The 19,127-nt window shown below is 54.9% G+C and overlaps 1 protein-coding gene across 1 annotated transcript; it reads right to left on the bottom strand.

Annotated features, from left to right (window-relative positions):
* Positions 1-2,417: 2,417 nt before the first annotated feature.
* On the bottom strand, positions 2,418-18,893 carry ZNF653 (zinc finger protein 653). Its single transcript, XM_066345497.1, has 9 exons — positions 18,567-18,893; positions 14,489-14,532; positions 11,535-11,750; positions 5,910-6,521; positions 5,599-5,779; positions 5,406-5,517; positions 4,284-4,398; positions 3,040-3,139; positions 2,418-2,838 (listed from the first exon to the last, which is right to left on the bottom strand). The coding sequence occupies exons 1-9, from the start codon at positions 18,857-18,859 to the stop codon at positions 2,661-2,663; spliced, it is 1,851 nt and encodes a 616-aa protein (XP_066201594.1). The 5' UTR covers positions 18,860-18,893; the 3' UTR covers positions 2,418-2,660.
* Between the last annotated feature and the right edge of the window lie 234 nt (positions 18,894-19,127).

The following is a 19,127-nucleotide window of genomic DNA, read 5'->3' as shown; positions in this document are numbered from 1 at the left end:
TCTTCCCTCGCCCGCCCTCCCTCCCACCCTCTGGCCCGCGCTGCGCGCTCCGCGATCTGGGCCGCGCTGCCGCCGCCCCCAGCCCTTTATATCAGCAGCTGCCAGCGCCAGCGTCGCTCATTGGCTGCAGCAACCGAGCCCCACCTCCTCGCGGCGCCCGACGGCGCGGCAGGTGGAAGCGAGCGCGCGCTGGCTCGGACTCGCTTTCTGGGCACTTGTGTCGCCAGGTTTAGTCCCTTTACACTTGCAGACCCTGCTTCCTGCCCTGGTGCCCCTTTTTGGGAGGGCTTTCTAGCCGGAATAGAGGACAGTCGCTCCTCTGTCTAGCACCCGGAGCTGGAGGAGCAAAGAGGGCGAGGAGTTATCTGTGGCCGACCGTTCGATCTTCCGGAGGTGCTGTCTACCTACAGGACTGGAAGGAGACAAGGATCCAAGACTTCAATGGGCAAAGGCCCGAGTCCCCAGATTTGGGGGGACCAGGTGTATTCTCCCAAAGTCAACGAAGGAAGGTGGGGATGGCTGGGTTCCTAGTCTGCCTGCAGAAGAAACTGGGATCCTGCGGGTTAGATGTCACTAAGGTTCAAAAGCGGGGACTGGCACCCCACAGTGCAAGGGTACTCGGCACTGCTGCGAAGAGTGTAAGGAGGTTTGGGGCTTAGGGTTCCAGGCAAACACCGCTGGCGCCTTGTATCTCCGGGAAACCACTGGGCCTTTTCTGACTCTATGAACTCCGGGTGGGCATGATTGGTCCGCCTTTGGAGTCATGCTCCCTCTCTGCTGGGGGCACCAGGCCGCTACTAAGGCGATATGGGGTGGCACATCTACCTTTGGTGCACATTTACGTCGAGGCGGCCTCCAGTCACAAGGTTTTCTCACTAGGGCGGGACACCTTCGAGGCTTCAGCACCACAGACAGCGGCCTGACGGCCCGGTCAAAGGCGCTGCGGGCGCCGTAGCCAGTACCCCTTAAATCCAAGAGTCGCAGCCTTCAACCTATCCTCGTCCCTGCATGCCCTTTTAGGCTCCTGAGTATCCGAGACTGCCACCAATCTCTACGAGGGGAGCCTATTTTGACCAATCAGGGACGGCCCCCGCGAGAACAAATTTCAGGAGGATGCCCTCCAGATTGAACCAATGAGAACCCGCTCAGCAGAGAGCGCTGCCACGCTGCTGGAGAGGGAAGGCTAACCATAGTGGCTCGCATAATCTGGGCGGTGGCGATGTGGAACCTCGTATAGACGCTCTAGGGTCTGCCAGGGCAATGTGTCTGCTGACTCAGGGGACCCCAAGCGATGGCTTGTTCTCCACCTCATGATCCTCCCCGCTCCAGTGGGATAAGCAGCGCCTGTGCCGGGAGGGGGCTAATTCTGGGCGCGCAGACCCGACTGCGGTTCCCATGGAAACTACTGACTAGGGCTGTGCAGAGATAGCAAAGAGGACTGAACCTGGAGGAGAGAGGGCGGCTTGCGGGGGGCGGCCCCAGCGGCCGGACATGCTCATTTTCCGCGACATTAATGTCCCTGGCTGGGGTAGCCCCCGGTTTGAAGTATAAAATGAAGCTTTAGCTGCAGCCCATCTCCACGAGCTGGCAAGGAGCTGGCGGGGCCAAGTCTGCGCGTGGAGCCACGGTACTCCCCCAGGGCACGTGCCCAGGCTCGCCGCTGCGGTCCCCAGAGTCACGTGGTGCCGGTCACAGTGGTCCATGCAGCTTGTGCTCCACCTGGCGGCTGTGCGGCCCGGTCTCACTCCCCGCTCCTCTCCCTGGCGGTCACAGGATGAGGCAGCCTCAGCATCCTCCTCCGCGTAATAGGGCCAGAGCAGTCACCCCGCCGATTCCAACTCCCTTCCCCCTGCGGCTTCCTGTTCCAGGAACACGCCGAGCCCGTTCCACCTCGGGATTTTGGCTCGGCTGTTTCTTCGGCCTGGGATTTGCTTCCTCCAGCTTTCTTTGGGGACGGAATCTCTTTGTCATTCTAGTCGATGCTCAAATGCCACCTCCCTGACCACTGACCTAAATAGTACCCCCAGAAACTAACATACCACTCTTTCCTGCACCGTGCTTGTTACAGTCATGTCTCACTTAAAGGGTTTACCGAACATCTCCCCAACTAGTCCCTGAGCTCTCTAGGGTTGTGAATGAGTGACCCAAATGGGATTAGGACTGAGAGTCAGGACTGTGTCCTGGGAGATGTCAAGTGGCCTCCCTGGGCCCCCAACCCCCAAGCCTTGATCCTGTGAGAGGAGGGAGTGTTTAGGGCTGCCCAGGCAACCCAGGCTGATGGAGAAAGGCCCTGCTCTGCGTGTATGACTTCCTCTACCCCAAACCCCTTGCCTCCCAGGACTTGCTCAGAAAGGAATCAGGTTGGAGAAGAGAGGCTTCCCCTACTCCCCAAATTATCCAGGCCTAAGGGAAGGACATCTACTTTCTCGCTCTTTAATCTCGCTCTGCTCTCTTGACAGTTCCAGCAGTGTAGCCCCAATTGCCAGCTCCAGAGACAGGGCGGGGTGGGGAGGACCAGCCTTGGGGCGGGGCAGGGGCGCCACCTTCCGGCCTGCCATCCAGGTGGCAGGTGGTCCCTGTGGCTGTCCGAGCTGAGCCGGCAGGCCTAGGAGTGGCATCAGAATGAAAGAATAAATAGGGGCGGTCACTGGTCGTTCGGGTCAAGCGGGTTTGTGGTCTGGGTGGCTTTTGAGAGTGTGGAACTTGACGCTGTCTAGCTTCTCGAAACGCTTCCCACAGCGCTCGCACGTGAAGTTGTATTGCACCTCTGCTGTGTGCTTTTTCATGTGCCAGTTGAGCGAAGCACGTTGTCGGCACTGGTAGCCGCAGATTTCGCACCTGCCAGGAGTCAGGGAGGAGTCAGAGCAGGAAGGGCAGCCCCCAGGAAAGGAAGCTGACATCTGGGACCAGAGAGCAGGTGTAACTGGGCACGGCAACCCCAGGGATGGGGCTCGCCCGCCCCCGCCCATGGGACTGCCCTGTGCTGACCCCAGGCCCGGATCTCCTCCCTCCCGGCATCCTTGCAGGCCTGTCACTCACTGCAGAGGCGTTTCCCCGGTGTGCGTGCGCCGATGTACCTCCAGGTGGTTCTTCCTTTTGAAGGATTTGCCACAAGTCTCACAGGTGAACTCACGGACACCTGGGGGGAAACACAAGGCTGAGGACACTGCCCTTGGGGAAGGGGCTGTGGACCAGGTAGGGTGCAGATGGACCAAACCCCCACATTCTCCGGGCTTGAATGTCAACTCTAATAACTGGAGGGGCTGATAAGTGAGACTCATATAGCAGTTGCCTAGGAATGCCCCAGGCAGAGGTGGAATGTGAAATCTGGTCTCTGAAGGGTACAGGGTGCAGATGGGTCTGAATCTGACCCCAATATTTGGACTTTGGAGTGACTTCACTTAAAAGTCCAAAGTTGGCCCTGGCCGGTTGGCTCAGCGGTAGAGCGTTAGCCTGGCGTGCGGGGGACCCGGGTTCGATTCCCGGCCAGGGCACATAGGAGAAGCGCCCATTTGCTTCTCCACACCCCCCCCCCCCTTCCTGTCTCTCTCTTCCCCTCCCGCAGCCAAGGCTCCATTGGAGCAAAGATGGCCCGGGTGCTGGGGATGGCTCCTTGGCCTCTGCCCCAGGCGCTAGAGTGGCTCTGGTCGCAACAGAGCGACGCCCCGGAGGGGCAGAGCGTCGCCCCTGGTGGGCATGCCGGGTGGATCCCGGTCGGGCGCATGCGGGAGTCTGTCTGACTGTTTCTCCCCGTTTCCAGCTTCAGAAAAATACAAAAAAAAAAAAAAAAAAAAAAGTCCAAAGTTCTGGTCTCAAAAGTCTGAAGCCATGCCCTCCTGCTGGGCACAGGTACCAGTTCTGGCCACTGTGCCAGCAGCTCACACCCTGGATCAAGGAGGAAGAAACAGAAGTCTTGTCACAAGCTCACTCCCCCTCCTTGTCCATTTGGGGTGGCTCACTGTCCTCCCTCAGCCCTGGAACTACTCCAGCATGAGATCTGCTTGTAGGAGTGGGGAGGCCAATAGGTCCCAGGTTGGAGAAGAGAGCCAGCCCCTGCACAGCTACATGTGATTTATAACAGTCTGTGTCACCACGACTTGTGTTTACTGAGCACCAGGGAGATGCCTAGTGGGCGGCAGGTTAAGTGCTTTACTTCCACCATCTCATGCCTGTTCATGTGGAGGACAAGCAGGAAATTCTGAGGGCAGTCCTGTGTCCAGGTTTGACCCTGCCTGCTCCCACCCTGACTCTGAGGCTCAGGCCCCTGTACCCCAGGGCCTGACCTGAGTGGATGATCATGTGTCGCCGTAGGTGGTTTGATAAATAGAACTTCTTGCCGCAGCCAGGGTGAGGGCACACTTTAGTCTTCCCTTTCCGATGCACAAGGTTGACGTGGTTCTGGGGGTGAGAGGGGCAGGAGTGAGGCTGTGGGTGCTGTGGATATAGGTGAGGGCTTCTGGGAGGCAGGTTGGGGCCGACTTCACTGGAGGAGAGAAAATTGGTGCTTTGCCTTTGGGATGGACTGTTAGCTCCGAGCTGGGGCCGAGATCTAAGAGCAGTTTTACTAAGAACCTACTCCAGCCAGGCTCTGGGCTAGGGCATCAGTGGAACTTGTCATAACCCTATGAAGGGGTCCAGCCACTAGCCCAGTTTATGGATGGGGAAATAGGCTCCAGAAGTTCAGTGGTTTGGCTGATGTCTCTCACAGGTGGGCAGTGGCAGGGCTGGGACTGGATTTTAGGGCTGTCAACCCTATAGCAGGCTCTTTTGCCTTAGTGCTATGCTGCCCCACAGGGCCTGGAGCAAGCAGCCCCTCCAAATCACTCATTCCTGTCCTTAGGTCCTTAGCACATCACATCTGCAGCTCCAGTGCCCAGCACTAGGCCTGACACTGGTAGGTTCTCAATACGTGCTTAATGAAAACATGACTTGGCAAATTCAAGGGTCTACTCATGCTGCCTCCTGTGCCCAGAGTGGGGATATGACAACACCCTGTCTCTGCCCTTGGAGTGTCCCATCCAGGTCCATCAGGCAAACTGCAGGTATGTCTTCGTTATACACTGATCTGAAGCTTGCAGACCCCACCAGCCCTGGGGGACTGGGATAGGCTTCCTGCTAGAGGGGCATCCTGAGCTAAGAGGGTGGCCTGGGCAGAGGCAGTAGGTTTGGGCAGCCAAAAGAGCAGAAGTGTGTGGGAAGCCACCAGGCCAGGAGCAGGCAGCCACTCGGGGTGTGCAGAGAGAGGCTGTGGCTGAAGCAGGATATGTACACCGAAGGCGGGTGGACATGTGGGAAACAGGCCTGTGGCACCTGCTGGGGCCCTCCACGAGCCACACTGCCCAGACCCGAGCGCCAGGCAACTGGACACAAAAGACCCTGCCAAGCCATTTGTGTGGTAGCCTCACCTGAAAACTACTGAGAGCCACATACACTTGGCTACAGCCCTCATAGGGACAGTGGAACATCTCGAGCAGGCCATCAGCATCCATCACTCGTGACCGCTTGCTCCGTCGCCTCCTGGAGAGGAAGGGGCCCATGGCATCAGGGCTCCCACACTGGGCCACTGTCTTCATTCCCACCCCTGCCCCCGACACCCACTTCTCGGGCTCCTTGGGGATCTCGTAGATGATGGCTGACATGTCACTGCCGTCCAGCTCCTCCCCATCTGCCTCTGCCTCAGTCTCCGCACTCTCAGGCACTGTCTCTGTCAGCTCTGCTAGCTCTGGGGCCACTGGCTCCTCCTTCTCCTCCTTCTTAAGCATGTAAAGGTCCTCCTTCTCTACAGGTGGACACAGGATAGGTGTCCATGGGTACTCAGGCTCTTGAGAAGCCCACTCTGGGGTGATTTCTTGCCCTCCCCCTCCCAGGTTCCATCCAACTCCCCCTCCCACTATCATGGTCCCCCAGACCTTTCTTGGTCTCCATGCCTGCCATGGTGGTGGGGTCTACAGTGCTGGGCTGGCTGCCCTCAGGCTCCGTCTGGGTGTAGGCTGCCACACCCTCCATCATGGTGCAGGGTACTTCGTCACCCAGGCCCCCGCTGGGGGCACTGCTGCCTGCTGCCACGTTGAGGTGGATGCCCTCAGCCGTGAGGGCATCATAGCCTGGGCCTGCGATGATGATCACCTGAGAGCCAGGCACCATGCCTGGCATGGGACAGCTGGCTACCACCTCGCCCAGCGCCTCCTGGGGCATGTTCTCAAAAAGGGTGCCAGGGCCCGGGCCCACTTGCACAGGCACTGGCACACACACCACCGTCTCCAGCGCTTCAGGTCCACTGCCTGCTGGGTTGGGGCACAGCGTGGTACTCTGCTCGGCCAGGCTCTCCACATGGTGGACGTCGAAGGGGATGTGCACACCCTCTTGTGTGATGAGCCCACTGTTGCCCGCTGGGCTAGTGGGGGTAACTGCTGCAGCTGTTACTGTCACCTTGGCTGGCTGGCCCACGGGGGGCTCCTCACAGTCAGAGCCACAGCAGGAGCTGGATGAGTCGGAGCTGCCGGCCACTAGGCCATTGTCCACTGTGGTAACAGAGGAAAGGGGATAGTTACAATAGTGCAGCAGCAGCTGGTATTTGTGGGCTAATCAGGGACCAGGCACTCGACTCCTCACTGCCACAAACTGGTCCCTTCACAGTCCCCATCCTCCTCAATTACCCCTGCTCCTCAAAGACACTCTCCCACCTTGGCCTCTGGCCCACTATGGTTTCCTGATTCCTCCCTGGTGGCTCCTTCTCAGCTTTTGCTCTCACAGGTCTGGAAGTTTCTAGCTGGGGCCTCTCAAGTGCTCCAATCACCTGGGTTTCAGTGGGCTGATAGTGTTAAATACTGCCCTGATTCTGATACCAGCTGGCTGTTCGACAATTCAATACCATTCTCATACTCTCCACTTAGAATTGGTGTCAGTCTCCATAAATATGACCCCACTTCAGATACCAGTTCCAAGTCCCAGGCCACCTGTAACTCTGGCTATAGACTGGGAGGTCCCATGAGCCCATTTTCAGGTTTGATAATTTGCTAGTATGGCTCACAGAACTCAAGAAAATGCTCTAATTCTGATTACAAGTTAAAAAAAAAATTTACTTATTAATTAAAAAAAAATTTTTAAAACTTTATTCCTTTTAGAAGAGGGAAAGAAGGGGGTGAGGAGCAGGAAACATCAACTCCCATATGTGCCTTGACCAGGCAAGCCCAGTGTTTCGACCCGGCAATCTCAGCATTCCAGGTCGACGCTTTATCCACTGTGCCACTGCAGGTCAGGCAAATTTTTATATATTGATTTTATTGAGAGAGGAAAGGAGAGAGAGAGAGAGAGAGAGAGAGAGAGAGGAACATCAATTCCTGTTTGTGCCCTGACCAGGGATCAAACTGGCAACCTCTGCGCTTTGGGACAATGCTCCAACCAACTGAGCTAACCAACCAGGGCCTGATTAGTCTTATTATAAAGGACACAATTCAGCAACAGCCAGATGGCAGAGATGTATAGGGCAAAGTACAGGGGCAGGGACACAGAACTGCCATGCTTTCTCCGGGTGTGCCACCCTCTTAGCTCCTCCACATGTTCACCAACCCAGAAGCTTTCTGAACCATGTTGTTCAAAAGTTATTTTTTTTCTTAAGTGAGAACTGGGAAGGCAGAGACAGACTCTCGCATGTACCCCGACCAGGATCCACCCAGCAAGCCCCCTAATGGGCAGGGCGATGCTCTGCCCATCTGGAGCTGTTGCTCCGTTGCTCAGCAAGCAAGCTATTTTAGCACATGAGGTGAGGCCATGGAGCCATCCTCAGCGCCCAGGACCAACTTGCTCCAACTGAGCCATAGCTGCAGGAGGAGAAGAGAGATAGATAAATAGAGAGAGAGAAGGAAGAAGGGGAGGGATGGAGAAGCAGATGGTCGCTTCTCCTGTGTGTCCTGACTGGGAATGGAACCTGGGACATCCACACTCCAGGCAGATGCTCTACCACTGAGCCAACTGGCCAGGCTCAAGAGTTTCTATAACTCAATCTCCAGCCCCTGTCCACTGCCCAGGGGTTGGGGTGGGGCTGAGAGATACTGCTTCACTAATCATGTGTTTGGTCTTTCTGGTAACTAGCCCTCCTCTTGAAGCTAGCTGTCTAAGAGCCCCTCCCTGAGTCACCTCATTAGCATAGAGCCTAGGTGTGTTCCAGAGGGGCTCCATAGGAAAGGGACTCATTATGACAATGAAAAGCACCCTATCTCTCAGGGAATTCCAAGAGTTTTAGGAGCTCTGTGGCAGGAAGTAGGAACAAAGACCAAGTATCTCTTTTAATGGAACTGCCACCACCCATACCCTGGTGTCTCAGTGGGGACAGCTCCAACCTGGACCTCCTGTGGAGCTGTAGACTGTTATATCCCATGGCCTTCTCTGCTGTCCCACCCCCGTGGGGTTTCAAAGCATCTCACACTTCTCTCAGCCACTCTGGGCTCTGAGTCTCCCTCAGAAAAAGCCTGCAGCATTCATGGATGTCCCTGCCTCAGTGGATAGCAGCTCTGTTCTCCTAGTTCTCAGGCCAAGTCCCCAGGCTATCCTTGACTTCTCCCTTTCTCTCATACCCACTTCCAATCTGTCAGCAAAATGCTGGTGTTACATTCAAAATACATCTGAAAGCTCACAGCTTCTCCCACCTCCCTGGCACACAACTGGCTGTGGCCCCATCATCCCCCTGCTTGAACCAGGCAGTCCCTCTCCCTGGTCCCTCAGTTCCTACTCTCACCACCCCCTCCAGTCTGTCCTCCATACAGCAGCGATAGGGAGTGTGTGAACACCTGCTTAGGTCATGTCCCTCTTTGACTGAGGACCTGCTCATCATCACTTCCTGTGAAACAGGACAGCTACTCACCAAACCTGAGTCTCTTCCTCCTGGCACCATGTGGACTATGTTTCCTAGTATCCCTTGTAGATAGGTATAGCCATACAGCTGAGTCCCAATGAAATGTGAGTGGTAGTGAGCTCCCAGCCATCAACTTCTGTCTCTGTTCCCACCAGCCAGGACTCAGAAGAGGCAGGAGCTCCAGGACAGAGAGACCCTGGGTTCTGGGATGGGAGGCATCTTAGAGGTGTGTCTATTTCAGCAGCTTGCCTTACTTCAGTTAATACCCTTCCCAATTCACTTATCATAGCAGCCAAATGGCCTGCACCTCCTGTAAGCTCCACTGGGTCACTCCCACCTCTCATGCCTAGGGACACTAGACACCTTACTGCCACTTGTTCTGCCTGAACCCTCTTCTCTCAGACACCTGTGTGGGCTCCCTTCCTCACCTCCATTAGACCATCCATCAATGGTATTTTTTCAGGGAGGCTTCTGACCACCTTGTCTCAAATAGTACCCTTTTCTCTCCTTTATTTCCCCCAAAGAACTTCCCACCTTCCAGTGTACGCTGGATTTTACTTGTCTATCTTGTTCACTGTTTGCTTCCCCTCTAAATAGTAAACTGCACAAGGACAGGGGCCCATGTACAGTCCCTAGTGCCCAGAGGCAATATAGTACATGGTGAGTACACGTTTGCAAAAATGAACAACTCTCAGACCAAGGCTGTGATGAAGGCCAAGGGGGCTGACATCTTACCTAGGTATTTAGTGCTAATGTCCTCACACAGGGAGAAAGTAGGGACAGGAAAAATGAATGATCATCCCTGAAGTTACACAGTCATGACATAGTTGGGGCACACTGTCTGGGGACTACATGTCCTATACCCCCTTAAAGTCACAAGGAAAATGCAGGCTCTGGAGCCTGACTGCAGCAGGGGGCTGGGGGATTCCAGTGTTTCCCCTTCCAGTTGTGTAAACACAGGCACCTTATGTAACCTCTCTGGGCCTGGAGATAACTTGATGCCTACCTACCTCAGGGATATTGTGGGTATTTAATGAGTAAATATGTGTAAAGAGCTTAGGACAGTACCAGGCTCAGAGTAAGCACCCTATTAATGTTTCTTACTATCTTTAGTATTCTAATGCCCCAACTCTGAGGCAGGCCCTTGGAGTGGCAAAAGGGACAGTAGGGGGATCAACCCTGGCTCCACCCTGAGAAAGGGGCAATCACCTAATGACGTGGCAGCATGGCTGGGTGTGTGTCTGGGTCTCTGAGTGCAGTGTCCAGCTGCTAAAGCTGACACTGGATTTTACTCAAGACAATAACATGCATGACAGAAATGACTGTGCACCCATGGTCTCCCACAGTCCCTGTAGGGGGTCTTCTTACTCAGTGAGGTGACAGGGTTGCCCCTGGCCAAGCACATAAGGGTGCTTCCTGAGGGAACAGGGCTAGGTCAAGGACACAACCACTCTCTCACTGGCCCCTGGAAGCCACAACAGATGCACAATCGATCCTACTGTGCATTCCGAAGAGCCCAAATTCAGCCGCTGCTGGTGTAAAAGTTAGGTGGGGCTGCAAAGGGGTTCCTCGGGTGTCACCCCATCCAAGCTGGATCCATCCCCAGACGAGCCAGTCATGTTACTCCCCAAACCTTAGTTTCCTTGACTGCTCAGTGGGGCTGATGACAGGACTGTGGGGAGGACTCTGGGTGGGCCTGGAGCAAAGCACAGGCCAGGATGGCTGAGGGGCGGCCTTCATACTGGGACCTGACTGTCACACAACAGGATGGTAGTTGACCAGGGTGCCCACCTGAACACCTCTCGCCCACGGCTTCCCCTCACCAGCTGGGATGCCATCTGCTCCAAGAGGCCTGCCAGCTCAGCCTCAGTCCTGTGGACTGACCCACCCTCAGCCCTGGCAGGGTGCCTGGCAGTGCGCCCCACGCTCCTCACAGCTCGTGTCAAGCCTCTGAGGCGGGCGGGCAGCCCTCACCACCCACAGTGTCTCCTTGGTCATGGTGTAACCAACGTGGGATGGCAGGGGAGGAGCAGGGACAGTGAGAGATGGGGAGGGTGGGTGATGGAAAGGGTAGAGAATGAGAGACAGGAAGGGTGTAAGATGGAGGAGAGATAGGGAAAGACAGTGCAGGGAGGTGGGGGGAAAGGAATGAGACAGAAGACAAAGGAAGAGACAGAGAGGACGAAACACAGAAAGGATGAGAAAGGGAACAAAAATAGGGAGTAAGGAGACAGAGAGCATGACGGAGAGAGGGCAAGAGGATGAGACTAGGAGAGACATACCTTGAACCCGAGAAAGGCTGGAGAAAACAGAGGAGGAAAAGGCCAGGAGAGAACAGCCACCCTGGGGAGTCTGAGGCCGAGCAGCCTTCCCTCCCTCCAGCTACTGAGCCCTGCCTGAGACTGGCCTCGGGCACAGGTGGGCAAACTGCCCTGGGCCTCAGCTGTCCCTTTGTAAAATAGGAACTGCATCTGTAAGAACTCAAAGATTACAGCCTGCCCAATGAGTCTGTGCTATGTCCCTGAAGCCAGCCCTAGTGCCATCTAGTAGCTGAGATGTTTGTGATGCTGGCCTGAGACTAGCAAGACCCAGGAGGGCAGGGAGTTTAGCATGACTCTCCCATGTGGAGCTGTAGACCTTCAGACACTGGAGGCCACTGTATGCCTTCACCCCGCAGACCCACCTTTGTCACTGTCAGGGTCTGAGTCGCTGAGTGGCTTCAAGGGTGAGTGCAAGTCTTGGAAGTAGCGGTGGCCGGCTTCACACTGCCACACGGCTGTGGTATATAGGCCGAAGGTGGGGTCTAACTCAACCAGGTGCGGCTCGTATGGACAGCGATGCTTGTGGTCCTCGTACCAGATCACCACATTCTTCAGGCAGTTCACATTGCGTCGACGCCCTGTGCACACAGGGCCGGGGAGGGCATGAGGGGCAGGGCTGGGTCACCCAGGGCAGTGCGGCCCTTAGCCCCACCTGGGCCTTCTGGCTCTTGGTGGTTGAGATACCCTCCTGAACTCTGTCCCAGCTTGTCCCCGGTTTATAAGTGAAGAAATTGAGGCTCAGGGAGATGATATAAACCCTGGAGATAACAGAGATTGGCCAGAGATGAAACTCACTGGATAAACTGAGTTATATGAAGAGTGGGGTATGGCCACAGTAGGTGTGTAGTTGTTTGTTGTTGTTGTTTTGACAGAGACAGAGTCAGAGAGAAGGACAGACAGGAACGGAGAGAGATGAGAAGAATCAATTCTTCATTGTGGCACCTTAGTTGTTCGTTGATTGCTTTCTCATATGTGCCTTGACTGGGGATGGGGTGGGGTGCTACAGCAGAGTGAGTGACTCCTTGCTCAAGCCAGAGACCTTGGGCTCAAGCCAGCAACCTTTGGGCTCAAACCAGCGACCATGGGGTCACATCTATGATCCCATGCTCAAGCCAGATGAGCCCGCGCTCAAGCCGGCAACCTCGGGGTTTTGAACCTGGGTCCTCCGCATCCCAGTCCAACGCTCCATCCACTGCGTCACTGCCTAGTCAGGCCACAGTCATTGTTAACTGCTTCTTATTGTTATAACCAGTCCCTCAGCCCTGTCCTATTCCCATCCTGGCCCCCTGCAGCCTGTTCCTTTCACAGCCGCCAGTGGACACCTGTGAATGCTTGCGTCAGGTCATATCCCTCCTCTGCTCAGACACCTCCATAGCTTCCCCCTCACTGGGTGGAAAAGTCATAGTCCTCCTAGAGGTTTACATATTTTCCCAGTCACCCTGTCCTCACCTCCTACCCTTGCCTTGCTCACTCCACTCTAGCCTCAAAGACTTGGCATTGGCTGTGCCCTCTTCCACCACGTAGCTGCCTTGCCCCCTCCACCTTCACTCAGGTCTTTCCCTTGGTCAGCCACCCTCTCCTCCCTGTCCCTCTAGCTGGCCTGACTTGCTGTCATTTTTCTCCAAGCAGCACCCAGACTCCATCTATATTTATTTGTTTCCATGTTTCTTGTTTGTCTTCCACACTAGATGTCAGCTCTCCAAGGGCAGGGACACTGGTCTGTGCTGTTCCTCCTGTGTATCCTGCACCTACACACAGTAGGTGTTAGATGAGCAAATACTGCAAGGGGGTGGGACGGTGGAGCCAGACCACTGGGATTCAAATCCTGGCTCTGCTACTTCCTAGCTGGGTGGCCAACACTATAAGATAAGTGACTTGGCTTCTCTGAACCTCAGCTGCTGGCTTTGATCAGGGGAGAATGAGGGTCCCCATTCCCAGGAGTGGATATCGACAGGGCACAGATGGGGCTGCACACACTGTAAGCGCCCAAGAATTGGTACCAGTGATAGAAGTGATGGTCCTGGTCCCTCACCTGAGTTGGAAGGAGTCCCTCCCACATTCCAGGCTAGGAGATGAGGAGTGGGCCCAGGAAAGGTTCTTGGGCCTAGGGATGGTGCCCAGGGCCTCCAACCATGGGGCACCAGCAGCAAGCCACCTTCTTAGCCCAGTACTTGCCACCTTATCTCCATTCCCACCCATTTGGGATTTGAGTGACCACAATCTTAGTTCACCTGGCCCCGCCTTTGAGAACTACGAGAATGGGGGGGGGGGCACTGCCACCACAAGGCTATCCCAGGACAGCTGGCTTTCATCCTGCTGGACATGGCTCGAAACCCACAGACCCAGAACTCAGGGGCAGGAGGGACGTGCTCCAGGCCTCTGTTCCAACTGCCCACGCCTGGCTCTCCTTGAGCCTGGCACACAATATGCCCTTTAGGCCCTGGCACAAGCTGTTCCCTCTGCTCTGCCTGGCTCTTCCCTGGCTGATACACCAGGCAGGAGAGCAGAGGAGCTAAGGGGATCAATTTGAAGACATGAGGACCTGATTCTGCAGTCTGGCCCTGCCACTTTCCACCTATAAAACCTGGGGCAGTGACTAGGCTTCCTGGATGTCTTTTTTTTCTTCTTTTTCCAAGTGAGAGGAGGGGAGATAGAGAGATAGACTCCTGCATGTACCCTGACTGGAATCCACCTGGAAACCCCATCTGGGGCCAACGGTCTGCACATACTTGTAACCAAGCTATTTTTAGTGCCTGAGGTAGAGGCTCCATGGAGCCATTCTTAGCGCTCAGGTCAATGAGCTCAAACCAATCTAGCCACTGGCTGCGGGAGGGGAAGAGAAAGAGAAAGAGAGGAGGAGGAGGGGTGGAGAAGCAGATGGTGGCTCCTCCTGTGTGCCCTGATCGGGAACCAAACCCGGGATATCCACATGCCAGGCCAATGCTCTTCTGCTGAACCAACTGGCCAGAGTCTCCTGGATGTTTTTACGCATAAAATTGGGGATGATGAGGGCACCCCTGCTGGGCACAGCGTAAGTGTGGTCTCATCCCTGGCTGGGTGAGGCACCTCCTCTAGACCCCAGTGCCCTAGCCCTACCCCTCTTTGGTCACAGCCCTGCTCAGCCTGTTCCTTATCTTTCCCAGGAGACTGTGGGCTGCATGAGGACAGGGCTGGGTCTGCCCTGTTCTGCATACTGCATGGCATGGGTAGGGACAAATGGTCCCTGAGAAAATGAGGGAGCAAGGAAGGGAGTGAGGGAAAACAAAGTCAGTAACTCCCAACACCCACCCCTTCCCCCAGCTGCAACCCCACTTACTTTTCTTCCTCTTTGGCTTTTTGGGGACCTGCTCCCAAGGCTTCCTGTAACAGAGAGAGGCAGGGGGAGTGACGCAGGGCCCGACAGACACAATAATGACAGCAACTCTGGCTACCTTTTATCCTGCTCTGGGACAAAATGTTAGCTTCTGTTTTCTGAGCCTGTTCTATTTCTTATGGCCCCTCACTTGGGCTCTCTCCCACATGGACAAGAGTCCTTGGAGATCTAATATCATCACTCACCTCAGAGAGTGCAAAGCTGAGGCTCAGAGGGATGAGGCCATAAGCCCAGAGTCCCCTGGCCAAGGAACGGAGCTGTCAAAGGGGTATAGAAAATCAGTAGCTCTTAAAAAAGGTCAGTACCCCTTTCTGACCTCTCAAAGGCCCCATGATCCCACCCCCTGGGATACACACCCTGTATAATCCTTTTCCTACAAGTGGGACACACCTGTGAATATGAAGGGATACCAATTAATCAAGAGGGAGCTTACTGAGGTGGGCCTGATCTAATCAGGGGAGCCTTTAGAAAGATCCTGCTGAAGTAAAAAACCAGAGGCTGAGAATGTGAGAGAGCCAAGGAGGGGCCATGTGGCAAAGACCTGAGAACAAACACCCTCCAGGAGCTGGGAGTGGTTCTGCTGACAGCCAGCAAGACTGCAGGGACCTCAGTCCAACAACCACAAGCACATCAATTTTGCCAACACTGTGAGGGAGTCTGGAAGATCTTTCTCTAGTTGAGCCTCTAGATGAAAACATAGCTAGGTGATATGTTGATTTTGGCCTTGTGAGACCCTGATCTGAAGATTCAGCTAAAATGTGCCAGACTCCTGACCCACAGTGAGATAATAAATTTATGTAGTTTTAAGCTACTAAGTTTGTGGTCATTTGTTATACAGCAATAGAACATGAGCTGCCTCGCTCAGGGTCCTACAATGCCTGGCCCCAAGGCTGGCCAAGGGCCCAGGGAAATTGTCAGACAGAGCCTAGAGGGCTGGCATTGCCCTCCTCCAGCAGTCCTGCTCCTTCAGTCAGCTCAGGCCCAGTCAAACAACTGCTTCTGGGGCCTTCCCCACCCTGGCTGAGGCCCAACACCCCCAATGCCTGCCTCCCAGTGAACCTGGCCTTGGGCACAGGGCAGGACTAGACCCAAAGGCCAGGGCCTTGATGGCCTCCTACACCACAATGGCTATCAGATCAGCCAGGCAGGTTTCCTGGCCCTACCTGGGCTACCTGTCTGTAGCTCAGCACTGGTTCTACACAGAGTGAGGGCAGGTACTGTACATTAGAGCCATCTCTTTCAGACCTGGTAGGGGCCTCTCTCTGCCTTCCTGCCACCATGTTTCCCAGTCTGTTCAAATCACTCTGGCTGCTTCCTTGTACTTCTAAGATGCAGATGAGGTTGGTATGAGGTTATATGCATTATAATAAGCTAGGTGCAGCTCTGGTAATTAGTAATCACTCAGCAAATGGTGACAATGACCATTAGGATCATCAATATTATCACTGAGCCGGGCCCTGGAACACTGACCTCCCTGCTGCGGCCATTTGCCGTTCCCACCTCATGTCTCTTGAACCCCTCTGGTCAAGTGTTTACCTCATCATGCCACAAAACAGCCCTTGTCATGTCCCTTGTGACTTAGGCTTCAATCCAACAGCACTGATCCTGGCCCCACTGTGTCGCTCATTTTCCTTTCTCTTTTCACCCTGATTTTCATTTCTGCCTTCTTGTCCATGTTTTAGAGGCCTTGAACTGAGATCCCTCCAAGCACAAGATAGGTTATAAATAATTAAATGACTGAAATAATTGATCCCTTACATCTGGTCATGTCTATTCCCCACAGGATACCCTCACCCAGATTAGTGCTCATGGGCCTTGGGGCCAGATTCTTGCCATATAATGCCCCTGCCCCAGTCCTGCAGGCCAACACAGCTCCTGCTCAGCCAAACCAAGCTTCTGCAAATTTCACTTTCAGCTTAGGGATTTCCAGGGGCTCCCTCTGCCAGTGGTTTTTCAGCTTCACATCTCCCTGGAAGCTTTGTATAAAAAAATACAAGGTCTGTAATTCCACCCAGACTGAGTCAGAAACTCCAATAGCGGGACGAGGTTTTTTAAGCATCCAAGCATTTCCTGTACTGTCTTGGGCATATAAACCAGCCTGCCATGCCACTGCAGTGGATAAAGCATCAACCTGGAATGCTGAGGTTGTCAGTTCGAAACTCCAGGCTTGTCTGGGCAAGGCACACATGAGAAGCAACTACTACAAGTTGATGCTTCCTGGTCTTCCCCCTGCCTTTCTCTTTCTATTCTCTTGCTAAAACCAGTAAATAAAATCTTAAAAAATAACAACCAAAAAAACTCAGCCTGTCACCCTAAGGACTGGGTGGGTACAATTCAGGATCTGGTTGATTCTTTTTTTTTTATTTTTTTAAGAGAGAGAGAGAGAGAGAGGAGATGAGAAACAACAGCTCGTAGTAGCATCACTTTAGTTATTCATTGATTGCTTCTCATATGTGCCTTGATGAAGTGGGGGGGAGAGGCTCAAGCTGAGTTAGTGGCCCATTGCTCAAGCCAGCAACCATGGGATCATCAAGATCCCTTGCTCAAGTTGGCAAGCCTGCGCTCAAGCAGAATAAGCCAAAGCTCAAGTCCATAACTTTGGGTTTTGTACTTGGGACCTCAGTGTCCCAGGAGGGTACTCTATCTACTGCACCACAACATGTCAGGCAGATCTAGTTGATTCTTTTTTTTTTTTTTTTTTTTTTTTTTTAGGTGAGGGAGAGAGAGAGAAAGGGAGGGATAGACAAGGACAGACAGGAAGAAAGAGAGATGAGAAGCATCAACTCATGGTCGTGGCACCTTAGTTGTTCATTGATTGCTTTCTTATATGTGCCTGGATCCAGGGGCTCCAGCTGAGTCAGTGACCCCTTGCTCAAGCCAGCGACCTTGGGCTTCAAGCCAGTGACCTTTGGGCTCAAGCCAGTGACCATGGGGTCATGTCTATGATCCCACGCTAAAGCCGGCAACCCAGAGCTCAAGCTGATGAGCTTACACTCAAGCCAGAAGAGCCCATGCTCAAGCTGGCAACCTCTGGGTTTCAAACCTGGCTCCCCAGCGTTCCAGGCTGACGCTCTATCCACTGCGCCACTGCCTGGTCAAGCCCGGTTGATTCTTGACCCTCAGAACCTCCCACTTGAGAAACATGTGAACGTGTACAAATAAAACAAAGGTTGAATAAAGATTTTTGTTGCAGAACTGCTTGTGATACAGAACAAACATCATCCTAACAACTAATACCTGGAGCGCTCACTAACTGCCAGCACTGTTCTAAGCCCTTTGCTGTAATTTAACTAATTTAATCATCACATTAACCTATAAGGCTGTAGGCGAAAAATTCCACCAACACTGCTCATTTTCAAGTCTAAGACTGCAAAGGCCTCTGCCTTCCACCGGTGCGGCTAACTCAGGACTTGGGCTGAGGTGCTCTTGGGGAGCCAAGAGGTTTAGGGAATACGATCTGGATTGTGAGGGGTCTTCAGAGTACGCAGGGTCTAGGGTTGTGGGAATGTGGCCACTCAGAGTCCAAGCTGAGGAACCGGAACTCAATGAGGGACAGAGCTGGGTGGCCCAGGCTGTGCTGTCAGTGTCAGGGGGTTGAGGTCTGTGAGATAATGAGGGACCAGTAGAGACCTCCGGCCACTAAAGCCTCAGGAGGCGGGGCCGCCCCTCCAGGGACTGGGTAGTTAGAACGGTTGGAGGTGGGGCCCGTACCAGGATTGGTCAGCCAGAGCTCTAGCGGGCGGGGCCAAGAGCCCAGGAGGCGGGTCGAGGCTGGATGCATCCTAGGATTGGGCGGTCAGAGCGACGGAAGGCGGGGCCGCGAGCCAGGCACATCCCAGGACCGGCAGTCGGAGACCCAGGCCGGCACCCGGGGCTGCTGGGCGGAGCTCAGAGATGCCAGGGGCAGAGCCTGGGCGGAGGGGGCAGAGCCTGGCGGAGGGGGCGGGGCCAAGTTCAGCGGGGGATGGGGGCGTCTCCTCCCTCGTTCCCTCCCTCCATCCCTCGGGTCGGGCCCCCTCACCCGTGGCGGCCGCTCCGCTGGCCGCGCTCCAGCGAGATGAGGTAGGCGGCGAGCTTGGCGTCGCTCCAGCCGCTGCGGCGCCTCAGGTCCACCCAGGGCCCGTGCGCCTCGCCCAGGTACACGCGTCGCACGTCGTACTTCTTCCGGGACTCGAGCCGCCGCCGGGCCCGATCAGACTCCGTAAGCCGCGGCCGACCCCGCGCCTTGCGGCTTGCCGCGCTCTCCTCGGCCGCCGCCTCCCCGCCTGCGCCCGCCTCAGCCTCCGCCTCCGCCTCCGGCACCCGCTCCGCCATCCCCCCCTCCCTGGTTACCAGCCTCCCCCGTTGTTAGGAGCCAGGCCGGAAGTGGCGCGCATCTTCCGCGCCGCCGGGAAATTTCTTATGGATTCACTGCCCCACAGCGCCAAAAGCAGAGAGCGGAAATTGCGCATGCGTGCATCAACCCACTCATCTCTTACTCCTTTTCTGATAAACTTTGTAACTTCGTAGAGACGGAGGGAGGAGCTGAAAGTTTGAGGACAGCCCCAGGAAGAAAGGCAGCAGAAAAACCCGTAGACCTTGA

This window comes from Saccopteryx leptura, chromosome 1, assembly GCF_036850995.1.
Source record: "Saccopteryx leptura isolate mSacLep1 chromosome 1, mSacLep1_pri_phased_curated, whole genome shotgun sequence".
NCBI lineage: Eukaryota > Metazoa > Chordata > Mammalia > Chiroptera > Emballonuridae > Saccopteryx > Saccopteryx leptura.
Note: the sequence above shows the minus strand (reverse complement) of the source record. Positions and strands in the feature narration are given on the sequence as shown.

Coding starts and splice junctions, on each gene's coding strand:
- ZNF653 (XM_066345497.1), bottom strand. CDS start 18,859: ATGGCGGAGCGGGTGCCGGAGGCGGAGGCGGAGGCTGAGGCGGGCGCA. Junction 11,751..14,488: donor AAAGCCAAAGAGGAAGAAAA/GTAAGTGGGGTT, acceptor CTGTGTGCACAG/GGCGTCGACGCAATGTGAAC. Junction 5,518..5,598: donor ATCCCCAAGGAGCCCGAGAA/GTGGGTGTCGGG, acceptor CTTCCTCTCCAG/GAGGCGACGGAGCAAGCGGT.